This window comes from Pelodiscus sinensis, chromosome 11, assembly GCF_052426305.1.
Source record: "Pelodiscus sinensis isolate ZL-2025 chromosome 11, ASM5242630v1, whole genome shotgun sequence".
Taxonomy (NCBI): domain Eukaryota; kingdom Metazoa; phylum Chordata; order Testudines; family Trionychidae; genus Pelodiscus; species Pelodiscus sinensis.
In genome coordinates, this window is record NC_143062.1 from 14,445,609 (window position 1) to 14,458,936 (window position 13,328).

Here is a 13,328-nt window from a genome sequence, read left to right on the forward strand (position 1 = left end):
GGTTGTGGAGGGAAAGGTAGGGGTGGGCCAGGCCACACCTCTCCATAGGAAAGGCCCTGGGGAGAGTTAGTGGGCTCTTTCAGAGAATCTCTCCCTCAGGGCCTCTCGGATGCGAAGACCAGACTGGTGAGCCTGGCGGATGGCAGCTGTCTGGGGCCACTTGAATTGTCTCCCCTCTCCATCAGCAGCTGTCCCCCACCCCAGCAGGAAGGCCTCCCTTTTTCTCTCCACAAGGTTATGGAGCACGCAACATGTGGCCATCACCTTGGGGATGTTGCGTTCGCCCATTTCCAGCCGTGTCAGGAGGCAACGGAACCTCCCTTTCAAGCAGCCAAACACGCATTCCACCTGCATGCGAGCCTGGCTAAGATGCATGTTGAGAAGCTCCTTGCTTGCATCCAGGTGGACGGTGTAGGGCTCCATGAGCCATGGCATCAGGAAGAAGGCCACATTGGCCACGATGCACACCAGCATCTGCAAGTCTCCAAGCGCGACATCCCACTGTAGGAAAAATGTTCCTGCCTGCAAACTGCGGTACAGGTAGGAGTTGCGGAAGATGCGGGCATCATGTGCCCGCCCCAACCACCTGACACAAATGTCCATAAACTGTCCCCAGTGGTCGACCAGGGCCTGCAACGCCATAGAAAGGTAGCCCTTGTGATTAATAGATTGGGCTGCTCAATGGGATGGAGCGCGGATTGGGATGTGTGTCCCATCGAGGGCTCCTCTGCAGTTAGGGAAGCCAAGCCCAGCAAAGCCAACAACGATGGTGTCCAGGTCTCCCAGATGCATGAGCCTCTTCAGCAGCTCCTCATTGATGGCCCTCACCACCTGCAGAAAGAGACAACAGACAAAAACCAAGGAGTTAGACAGGGTACCTAGGACCTTGGGAGGAGAATGCATCCCCTCCATCTCCCACCCCTCCCCTTTTCAGAACACTCCCCCCCCCCACCCCCAGCAGGGGAGGTTACTTCTGCCCTGCCAGAAGTAGTTTCGGGTGCCTTTTTTCTCCGGGCAGTCTGGATGCTCTTTTTTGAAAAAGCGGATCACTTTTTTGATCCGCATAATGCAATCTAGACATGTTTTTTGAAAGAAGCTTTTTCAAAAGAGGAGCTGCCTCCCACTGCCACTCCATCCCCCACTCCCTCTTGCCCTTGCTTGGCAGTCCCCCTTTTTCAGCCACCCCCCCCACACTCAGCAGGGCCTGTCCCCCGAAAGTGACTTACCTCCATCAAAACAGCCCTGACAGTAGACTTCCCCACGCCAGACTGGTTGTCCCACTGAGTAGTAGCTGTCGGGGGTGGACAGCTTCCAAAAGGCAATAGTGATTCGATTCTGCAGGGGGATGGCATGCTGCAGGTGGGTGTCCTGTTGTTGCAGAGCAGGGGCGAGCCAGGCACACAGGTCCTCGAACATGGCCTTCCGCATCCGGAAATTGCAGAGCCACTGCTCGTCATCCCAGAGCTCCATGATGAGCTAGTCCCACCAGTCCGAACTCATTTCATGCCTCCAAATCCGCTTGTCCACAAAAAAGTTTGGGGGCAAGGACATTGCTCCTGCATCCCGGACGAAGATTTCATAGCTCTGGTCCAGGTCCATATGGGGCAGGAGCTTCATGACGGTGTCATGAAGATGCAGCAGACGCTGCAGCTTGGGGCCATCGCCTGCCCAGGGGCAGCTCCGGCTCCATGGCCAAAAAAAACAATGAAAAACAGAAAAACCAACCAGAAAAGAAACAGCTCTGGTGTCCAAGAAAGCAGGGCAACCAGAGCAAACACTGCAGCTGCTTTGCTGTCCCTCTAGGAGGTAGGCAAGCCAGAAGCAGCAGCAGAGCAATGGCTGTCCAGGGGTATCCCTTTAAGCATGCGTCTCTGCAAAGGGCATGCAGCAGCACCAGGAAGTAAATGCTGCCACCATGCCCTGCCAGAAGTAGTTTCGGGTGCCTTTTTTCTCCGGGCAGTCTGGACGCTCTTTTTTGAAAAAGCGGATCACTTTTTCGATCCGCATAATGCAATCTAGACATGTTTTTTGAAAGAAGCTTTTTCAAAAGAATTTTTCAAAAAAGTTTCTTTCAAAAAAAGCATGTAGTCTAGATGTAGCCTCAGTTTGCATGAATCTGTGAATGACATTTTGGGTATGTGATTAATTAATCTCTAACTTTAAAAAACATCCCTAGCTCTCCCACAAGGAGGAGGGCAGGGGGACAGAGCCTCAGCTGATGTTAGTTGTCACCTCTGTTGACTTTAATGAAGCAATGATGATTTATACTTGCTGAGAATCTACCCCACAAAGCCAGAGTATTCTCTTACTTACACTGTGGGACACTTGTGAAGTACATTTGATTTCAGTGGTGTTATTCCTGATTTGCATGGGTGTAAAAGAAGAGTCAAGCTCATGCTTTTTTCTAATATAAACAAAGTTTGTACGAGAATTACAATTACCTTGTGTAGATGCCTTTAAAAAATAAATACACTGAAAGCACAAACAACAATGATGCCTTCTTTCAAATAATACCTGTGGTTTCTGCCTACAGGTCTGGGTGGATGCTGGCACACAGATATTTTTCTCTTATGCTATCTGCCTGGGATGCTTGACAGCTCTGGGGAGTTACAACAACTATAATAACAACTGCTACAGGTAACACATTCTTCTTACATTTGCTATTAATGTAGGCCTCAATGTTGCAAACACCTATTTGCTTAGCTTCATTCATATGAGTAACTTGTGTCAATGGAAATACTCTCATGTAAAAAGTTAAGCACACGCATGCATGTTTGTAGTATCCAGGCCTTATTTGATTAACAGTAGTCTGTGGGAGGGTTTGCTTTCCAAGTTCTGTGCATGGAGGTCTGATTTGTGTGACTCTCATGCATGCCCGTGGGCACTGCACAGCCTCAGTCACCCATAAAGGTATTAGAACATGAAATCTTATTGGAGTAATGCTATTTTAAAGCACTTGTAAAAGTCATACTGAAATATGTTATTCTAAAAAATCTCCTGTTTAAAAAAAAGTGTGACTTACTCTTGGGATGCTGTTCTTCTTGAAATTTTACTGGATACTAAGTAAAGCACAATAAAAGAGCCTAATATATCACTAGTATTCTCTATTGAAATCAATGGGGCTATGTCTACACTGCAGGCTTCTTGCGCAAGAACTGGTTTGCACAAGAGCATGTCCACACTGCCATGTGCTTTTGCGCAAGAGCATCCATGGCAGTGTGAACGCTTTCTTGCGCAAGAAAGCTCTGATGGCCATTTTAGCTACGGGGGTTTCTTACACAAGAAACCCCTGTTGCCCGTCCACACTGCCTTCTTGTGCAAGAGCTCTTATGTGCTTAACTATGTACAAGAGCTCTCTCACAAGAGAGCTTATTCCTCATGGGAAAAGGAATAACTCTTGTGCAAGAAGCCCTCTCTTCTGATGCTTTACTGTAAATTTACTTGCATAAGAATGTGCGTACAGTGTAGACACTCTGCAAGTTTTTGCGCAAGAACAATTGTTCTTGTGCAAAAAGCCTGCAGTGTAGTCATAGCCCGGGAGTTTTGCTCTTGAGTTCGATGGGTCTTAAGATCATGTTTAAGTGCTTTTCTGAATCAGTGTCCAAGGGAGATATGTTCCCACTTAGGGGTGCTGGAACTAGGTGTGCTGGGGCTGTGGATGCACCATGTGACTTGAAGTGATTTATGTCATATACAGGGTTTACAGTTTTATTCAATGACTCTCAGAACCTTCGTGATACAAATTGTTCCAACACTCCAGTGGGCCAGTCACTTGTCATACACAGACCAAGACACGTCATCTTTCTAAACTGAACTCCTTACACTATTTCCCCAATCATGAATTGTTTATGTTAATTAGACAGTTAATTCGTGGGACAGCACTAAAGTGGGTTTTTTCAGTGTACTAGGCCATAATATTGGTCTTGAGGAAATGGTCACAATTCAGCACAGTTTGAATAATATTAAAGAGAGAGAATGTAACAATATCTTACCTCCATAGAGTGGCATCTAAAATGCTGTCTCAGGGTATGTCTACACTACAAAGTTAGTTCGAACTAACGGACGTTAGTTCGAACTAACTTTCATAGGCGTTACACTAGCGCTTTGTTAGTTCGAATTTAATTCGAACTAACGGAGCGTTTAGTTCGAACTAGGTAATCCTCATTCCACGAGGATTAAGCCTAGTTCGAATTTACTAGTTTGAATTAAGGGCTGTGTAGACCCTTACTTCGAACTAGTGGGAGGCTAGCCCTCCCCAGGTTTCCCTGGTGGCCACTCTGGCCAACACCAGGGAAACTCTACTGCCCCCCTCCCGGCCCCGGACCCCTTAAAGGGGCACGGGCTGGCTATGGTGCCCGTGCCAGGTGCAAGCCTGCCAGCACCCAGCCAGCAGACCCTGCACCTGGCACGGATCGAACCACCCACCCGATGCCCCCCAGCCCTCCCCCTCTTCCCGGGACAAGGCTGGCGGCTCCCGGGAGCTTGCCCGGGACCGCAAGAGGCGGGCACCTGCCTGGGCTAGTGCGGACATCGTGGACCTCGTCCACGACCTCCGCACTAGGCACAGGAAAGTGGCCGTCTAGGGCAGGAGAGCTGCCAGTCTGGCCACCCAGGAGCAGGTGTGCATGAAAATCAAGGTGGTCCACTGAGACCCCCGACCCTGAGCCCTGAGCTTACAATGGCCATACTGGGTCAGACCAAAGGTCCATCTAGCCCAGTAGCCTGTCTGCCGACAGCGGCCAACCCTAGGGACCCTGGAGGGGATGGACCGAAGACAGTGACCAAGCCATTTGTCTCGTGCCATCCCTCTCCAGCCTTCCACAAACCTTGGGCAGGGACACCACTCCTACCCCCTGGCTAATACCACTCCATGGACCCAACCTCCATGACTTGATCTCGCTTCCCTTTAAACTCTGTTCTAGTTCTAGCCTTCACAGCCTCCTGCAGCAAGGAGTTCCACAGGTTGACTCTTTGCTTCGTGAAGAACAACTTTCTGTTACAGGCAGTCCCCGACTTACGTGGATCCGACTTACGTCGGATCCCTAGATACGAACGGGGTGAGGCAACTCCCGCACATGCACAGCAGCATTCCCGGGGCTCGCTCACCTGGGTCCTAGGATCCTCCTCCTCCTCGGGCCGGCTCCAACTGGGGTCCCGCAGAGCTGCCGGGCAGAGGAAAAGTGCCTCCCCACGCCCGCTGCCCCCCCCCACCCCCCTGCCAGCAACAGGCTGCCCCCTCCCCTGAGCAACAGGCTGCCGAACAGACAAAAGCAGCCTCTTTGCCCCTCCTCCCCTCTATACATGCCGGGCTGGGCTCCCGGAGCGCAGCAGCGTCCCCGGGGCTCGCTCACCTGGGTCCTAGAATCCACCTCCTCCTCCTCTTCGGCCAGCTCCAACTGGCCTCTGCCTGCAGCAGCTGGCCACAGGGACAGGGATCCCGCAGAGCTGCCGGGCAGAGGAAAAGTGCCTCCCCACGCCCGCTGCCCCCCCCCCCCCCGCGGCCTCGCATCCTGCACGCCTCCCCCCTCCCCCCCTGCCAGCAACAGGCTGCCCCCTCCCCTGAGCAACAGGCTGCCGAACAGCAGACAAAAGCAGCCTCTCTGCCCCTCCTCCCCCTATACATGCTGGGCTCCCTGTGTAAGCGGGGGAATGGTCCCGCTCTTGTGGGGAACTTTCCTGGCTTCTATACACCCCGGTGAAATGAACCAGCGAAAGGATCTGAGTCCCCGCTCCCACTTCCTTTACCCCACGGCTCCCTGATCCTGAGGGCTCCCCCTCCACTCTCCTGAGTAGCAGGGCCCTTGAAACCCCAACAAGGCTGGGCCCAGGTTTCCTGGGGCTTAATCCCTGACCTTGTAGTCACTAGGGGCAGGAGTTAGGGTGTCCCCACTCCGAGGTGCTCTCTTTACACTGCAGGCCTTCTTGGCCCAGTGATCACTTCATAAGGTTCAAAGCAAATACAATTTATTAAACATCAACTGATTAAAGAGAATAGAATAAGAAACAATGAGAATGGTTAAATGAGAACACACAGCCCTGCTCTGTAGCACAGGGACATCAACACAGCAGTCTGCAGAGTGTAAGAACAGTTCACAGTCTGTTCCTTAGAAGCCCTGGATGTGCTGCAAGGGGCTGCAGGCTGGACACGCTTGCACTGGCAGTGACCACACAGCCTCAGTCTCTAAGTGGCCAGACCCCTCTCCCAGTCCAGAGCCTTTTCCCACACTTTGCAGGTCCCAGTAGCTCACCACATCCAGCTGCAGGCTGTGCTGCTTGGCCAGTTCCAGCTCCTTGTGTTGTTTCTCTGTCCCTTTTGGCTTTCTGAGCACTGCCAGTCTGCTGCTCAACACAGGGTCTGCACTGCTTGGCCTGTCTGTGTCTGGTTCTGTCGCTGCAGGACTTCTTCTTGTACTCCTCTTTCAGCTCTCTGTCTTTGCAGGACCTCTTCATACATCTTGCACTGCTCTTTTCAGCTCTCTGTCTTTGCAGGACCTCTTCTGCACACAGCTTGTTTGTTCAGAGACAGAGACAGAACAATCCCCACTTACAACCTGTCAGTCAGGCTGAGCTGGAGTGTTGACTGCTTTCCATTGTCTCTGGGGTCTGTCAGTCTCATGAACCCTTCCCCTTCTGAAGCTGGTAAACCAAAAAACTCCCACAGAGTTTTAGTAAGGGGTAACAGTCCCCTTACACCTGGGCAAACAAAGACTCCACCAAAACAAACAAAGTGCTGGCCTCATTGTGTTAGCAAAAAAAGGACCCTCCTCCTAGAACCCTGGGTGGTGTGTGGAAATAAAGCTATTAGCTCAAAGCATGGTGCAGAGCTGTTTGGTATTTGATGAGTTACTCCTTTAGTCCTGAGTTTGTCACAGGGACAGAAATAGATGTGAAATCTTCTGAACAGGGGAACAGACAGCAAAACAAACATTAGAGGGGAGTTAACCTTTCCCTATGCTATCCAAAACTAAAAAAAATGTTTGGCTAGAGTTTCCCCTACAATATGTACCAGTTCCGACTTACATACAAATTCAACTTAAGAACAAACCTACAGTCCCTATCTTGTACGTAACCCGGGGACTGCCTGTACTAGTTTGAAGCCTGCTACCCATTCCTTTCCTTTTGTGTCCTCTAGTCCTTCTTTATGGGAACTAATGCACCCTCTCCACCCAACTCCTGCTTTTAGAGACCTCTATCCTATCCCCCCTCCGTCTCCTCTTTTCTAAGCTGAAAAGTCCCAGTCTCTTTAGCCTCTCTTCATATGGGACCAGTTCCCAACCCCTGATCATTTTAGTTGCCCTCCCCTCTCCCAGCCTCTCTCTTCCCCTCTCCCACCTCCTTTTCTCAGTCTCCCCCAGTTTTGTTCAATAAAGACAGATTCAACTTTTGAACACAATTGTCCTTTATTTTGTACATCAAGAAGAGGGGCTAGGGAAGGGTAAGTGGAAGGAGGTGAGGGAGGAATGGGGTATGCGCCCCTGATGGGGAGGACTGGGCTTGCTCTGCGGGCTTTTGGGGTGGAAGCTCTCCTGCAGCCCCCCAATTGCCCCCTCTCCCCAGATGGCAGCCTGCGGCAAGTGCAGCCGGGCTGATGGCCGAGTGCTGTGATGTGCCCAGTGTGGGTACTCCGGGCAATCCAAGCCAGGACTGCTTTGCAAGCGGGGCACCCCTGAGAACTGTCTGTCCGGGGTGGGGGTCGGGACCCTTTAAGCACAGCCCTCGGCTAGCCTGAGACAGCATCTCCACGCTCTAAGTCCTCCTCTGATGCCCTGCCGGCACTGCTTCTGGCCATCCTTAAGCCTGGTTCAGGGTCCACTTAATGTGGACATGCTAGTTCGAATTAGAAAAACGCTAATTCGAACTAATTTTTTAGTCTGGATCCGTTAGTTTGAATTAGCTTAGTTCGAATTAACTAATTCGAAATAAGTTAGTTCGAATTAACGTTGTAGTGTAGACATACCCTCATTGACTCCTTCTAATAAATCTTCCTTCTAAGGAGACTCCTTCTCTTCTTTCCCTCTTTGGTATAGTTATGTAGAGGAATGAAAATAAAAAAATCCCTATTTCACTAATATGCATTTATAAATAGGGGACCACTGCTTTTGTGTTGGGTGATTAATCTGCAACTTGAAATATATGAACTGGGTCAGGTCCCAGAACTGATCTGGGACTAGTCTGTATATGATTCAACAGCTTTTACTATAATGAAGGATATTAAATATAAAATGCTATTGCTGAAAAGATATGCAGAATGAGAACTTATAGAGACAACTAATGATGAAATGGTGCAAAAGTAATATAATTATCAACAACAGCAAAACACCGAAGGATTTGAATCCTAAATTACAAGCCTTGCATGAAAGTACTGGAGGCAGGTCTAGAAACTACATTCTGTACTCACTCAGTCCTGCCTTGCCTTTTGATGAGAAAAAAGCTGCCCTGTACAGTTGCCAATATAAGAGAGTGGGAGAGAAAGGAACGTTAGAGAAATGTGGATGCTTAGGAAATGAAAGACACACCAGCTTCTTTACTACTTGAATGTCCATTAAATTATCCAGAGGCGACTGGGATAACGCACCTTGTAAACCTGCGAGATCGCTCAGCGCTCATAGGCAACAAAGACTGTTATCTATTTTTCTCTCTAGAGCTAGACTTTTAGCTGGTATAAATTGGGGTCATTCTATTGAAGGCATGGAATGACTGATTTCTATCAACTGAGGATCCAGTAAAGTACCTTCAAAAGCAATGTACCTATAATGCTGGAAGATTGTGGGTAACAAAATTGTTTTCTCACTAGTGTAGAATAATGCCTTGGCCAAACAAACCACCGCTTTTTCTGCTTTGTTTTCTCCTGTGACATCTCTTATTAAAAACCATTTCAGTCACAGCCTCAATGGCTGCAGTAGCACTCACTGGAGTTTTGTCATCCAGTACTGTACAGTGCTTAGTAAGGATGGGAAAAATGGATAGAGGCTTACTTTGAGGCCAGCAGGACCTGATGCATGCTAGTTGTTCCCCAACATGTTTCTGAGGGTATGTCTACACTACCCTCCTAGTTCGAACTAGGAGGGTAATGTAGGCATACCGCACTTGCAAATGAAGCCCGGGATTTGAATTTCCCGGGCTTCATTTGCATAAGCGGGGAGCCGCCATTTTTAAATCCCCGCTGCTTCGAACCCCGTGCAGCGCGGCTACACGGGGCTCGAACTAGGTAGTTCGGACTAGGTTCCTATTCCGAACTACCGTTACTCCTCGTGAAATGAGGTGTACTGGTAGTTCGGAATAGGCACCCTAGTCCGAACTACCTAGTTCGAGCCCCGTGTAGCCGCGCTGCACGGGGTTCGAAGCAGCGGGGATTTAAAAATGGTGGCTCCCCGCTTATGCAAATGAAGCCCGGGAAATTCAAATCCCGGGCTTCATTTGCAAGTGCGGTATGCCTACATTACCCCGCTAGTTCGAACTAGCGGGGTAGTGTAGACATACCCTGAGAGAGTGGAATTTAATGATAGGAGGGCTAGGAGACTGAAGCCAGACTGGAGGCTCCTTTGTCCTCTGGACTCTTTGTTTACATAGGCTAATTATGAATCTTGGAGAAAAATCACAAAATGTTAATACTTATGAACCACAGTACTCATTACTTTATGGCACCTGGACAAGTGTACAGTCAGTCCTCAAGGACATAAGTTCTTCGCATAGTAGTCAATGAATGACTTGAAAGTGGTAATGGTTTGAAGATTAAAATCAATTTCCTCCCTGGCTGGAAGCAGATCCATTCCAAAGGTTAGAGATGGGAGGACAATATCGAAAGGATAGAGGCCATGGCACCTTACACTGTCTTAGTTCAAGTTCAGTGGGTTCAGGAAGAAGTATGAATGTAGTCAAGTGTACATGATTACACCCCCAGCATACCACATCACTCTCAGGTGGATCTGACTTAGCTTTCAGCCAGTGTAAATCAGAAACACGGATTATTGGTACCTGAGCTAAAAGAGAATGTTAACAGTAAAGAGCCTATGACATGCCATTAAACAAACAATTCTTATTCTATCCAATAGTGAGCAGGGCACAAGTATGCTGTAGTCAGCTTATTACGATCTCAAACCACTGATTTCCTCCATGCCAGTATCTGTGTTGTAAAAAAGGCATAGAGAATAAGACAGCTTAGAAAAAAGGAGACTAAGGGGGGATATGATGAGGTCTATAAAATCATGACTGGTTAGGAAACAGTGAATAAGGAAAAGTTATTTACTTGTTCACATAACATAAGAACTATGGGTCACCAAATGAAATTAGTAGGTAACAGGTTTAAAACAAGCAAAAAAGAGACTCTCTTGTCCTATCATCAGAGTTCAAGAGAACATTTTTTCTCCTTTCTCCTTGTAGCTCCCTTTTAGATACCTGAAAACAGCTATCATTTCCCCTCTCAGAGTATGTCTACACAGCACACTTATTTTGAAATAGCACATATATAAATAAAAAGCACACCAAAATCATGCTTAGCTATTTCAAAATAGAGCTTCCACACTGATTGGACAGTAAGGGTATGTCTACACTACTACCACCCTAGTTCAAACTAGGGTGGTAATGTAGGCAACTGGAGTTGCAAATGAAGCCCGGGATTTGAATTTCCCGGGCTTCATTTGCATAAAGCCGGGTGCCGCCATTTTTAAATGTCCGCGAGGAGTGTCCACGAGGAGTAACGGTAGTTCGGAATAGGAAGCCTAGTCTGAACTATCTAGTCCGTGCCACGTGTAGCCGCGGGCACGGAGTCCGCACTAGCGGACATTTAAAAATGGCGGCGTCCGGCTTTATGCAAATGAAGCCCGGGAAATTCAAATCCCGGGCTTCATTTGCAACTCCGGTTGCCTACATTACCACCCTAGTTCGTACTAGGGTGGTAGTGTAGACATACCCTAACTCGCATTTAAGGCCACCCGGAACCACTTCAGGCAGGGCATCATGACGCAGTTACTTCCGGGTGCTCCTGACTGAGGCTATCTGGGACTTGTGCTTAAAGGGACAGCCTGCCTCTCTGAGGGAAAGCAAAGCCTTTGCTCTGACTTCTGTGCTTCTCCTTGTGGACACCACAGCTTGCCAGACATGGAGCCAGAGCTGCCTCTGGGCACGTGACGGCCCCTATCTATTGTGCTGCAGTTTCAGCAGCATTTTCTGCAGGCTGCCCTCCTGGTCCTGATCGAGAAGACCCTCACCATCTGCCTGGAAGCACAGCTCTTCCAGCTGCACCCCACTGTGCACCGCCGCTTCTGGCGACTGAACACCAGCTCTGATTGGTGGGACTGGCTCATTATGGAGCAGTGGGATGACGAGCAGTAGCTCCAGAATTTCTGCATGTAGAAGGAGACCTTTCTGGAGCTGTGTGCCTCGTTCAACCCAGCCCTCACACAATGGGATACACACACGTTATCCCCCACCCCCGTGGAAAAGCGGGTCACCATTGGAAGCTCATCACACTGCACAGCTACTGATCCATCGGGAACCAGTTCAGTGTGGGGAAGTCGACCATCGGGGCCCTCGTCATGCAGGTTTGGCACTTTCAGATTATTGTCCCGAGGGAGTGTATGTGAAGTGCTGGAATGAAGAGCCCTAGGGAAATGGGGTTTGGGGGTGGGGTTGTGTGGGGGTGGGGGAAGTCCCCTTCCCTAGGCAGTTTTTCAGTCCCGCCCTCACAGAGCCCTGCCATGGGGTGGGCTACATAGGAGGTGACTTCTGCTGTGGTTGGGGTGGAAAGGGGAGTGGGCTCAGGGACCTGCTGAGGGCTCTGGCATCCCTGTGATTCTTTGTTTTTCCTTCTACAGGTGGAGAGGGCCATCAACACTGTCCTGCTGTGCAGGGTCATCCATCTTGGCGACGTGGACCCCACATTGTCAGCTTTGCTGCCATGGGCTTCCCCAGCTGCTGGGGGGGCTTTTCCCCATCTGGGCCCCCGACCATTGGGCATCTGTCTACATAAACCACAAGGGCTACTTCTCCATGGTCCTGCAGTGCCCATTTGAGTCCCTCCCCACAACCTCTAGGGATGTGCAAGTTGACGTGGGGGCAGAGCTTCCGTAGTATTTCCATTGTGGAGCTGCTAGCCTCCCCTGCCATTCCAGTTCCATTCTAATTCTGTCACCCCAATTTTAAAATTGTAGTGCAGTTATAGTAAAATGATATGTTCTATCTATGAGACTTGATGGGTCCCCAAACTGTAATTTGCACTGCAAAGTCTTTAATAGATTCATCCTTAGATGACCAGTGAGGAGCAGAGATGGGTAAGTGATCCATAGATGGGCAAGTAAGGAGCAGAGATGCTCGTTGGCTTGTCCATGCTTATTCCAGATGGCCCCGGTCCTAGGTTAGCAACTTAAGAAAAATTCCGGAGCTTCCAGGAAACGTGTCTGCTCTTCTGATATTTTTTGCAGAAGAGCAGATGGGCTCTTTCAGAAGCTCCATTTTCCTCTTGCCACAAGGAAGAAGGGCTTTTCCAAAAGAGGTGGTTTTTTCAAAATTTGGCCTAGTGTAGACGGGTCAAATTTCAGAAAAGCATCCTCCAACAAAACTATCAAAAAAGGTACGCAAATTGCAGAGCACAATTTGCGTACCTTTTTCTAATAAAAAATGGCTAGACATAGCCTAGGTTATTGACTGATTAAAACATTCACAGAGGTTAAATGGATATCAAAGTCATTTGATAGGTCACTAGGAGAATGGCAAAAAGAATATTTGTGACAAGAAAAGGGCTGAAGTGTGAAATGGCTTGGGTATGGTTTGGAACTGCAGCATAGAATTGTTACATCATTACGTGTACGTCTATACTGCAACATTATTTCGAAATAACTAACACTATTCCAAAATAACTTAGTCCTCATCTACACAACTAATGACGTGTAAATGTGGGGAGACTGAGGCTTCTATACTGTGGTTTCATATTAGGGTCTTAAGTGGCCAATAAATTCTCATCTTCTCCCTGGTAGGCTGCACTTTAGCCACCTGACCCTGGCAGTGAGAAAAGGAAAATTCCAGCTGCATCTACTCTGAACCTGTAGCAGTGGCTTGTATTTATGCACAGTGGCCTTAGCAAATAGATTTGAGGAGAAATGCCTTGTGAGTAAGGTGCGGGTTTGTCATGTCAGGAGAAAATCACAGATAGCATAATTTTCCAGCTTCTCTGTGGCTAACCCACGTACAGCTCCTATCCTGTGGGTACCCACGTACAGCTCCTATCCTGTGGGTCTCTGTCCAGTTTTCTGCTTTGGGTGCTGTGACCAGGTGGTGTGGGATCACAGTGCCATTCATGATAGAGGGGTTTGGTCTCTTTCCCTATCCCTACT

At 48.9% G+C, this 13,328-nt stretch overlaps 1 protein-coding gene across 2 annotated transcripts in view; it reads left to right on the forward strand.

The window, feature by feature from the left end:
* The window catches only part of LOC102448256 (sodium- and chloride-dependent GABA transporter 3), a 275,725-nt gene that overhangs the window by 191,461 nt on the left and 70,936 nt on the right, over positions 1-13,328 (forward strand). For both annotated transcript variants that reach the window (XM_075939327.2, XM_075939326.2), the window contains exon 8: positions 2,534-2,637. In XM_075939327.2, coding sequence (XP_075795442.1) covers positions 2,534-2,637 — 104 coding nt within the window. The remainder of the gene's footprint in view (positions 1-2,533; positions 2,638-13,328) is intronic.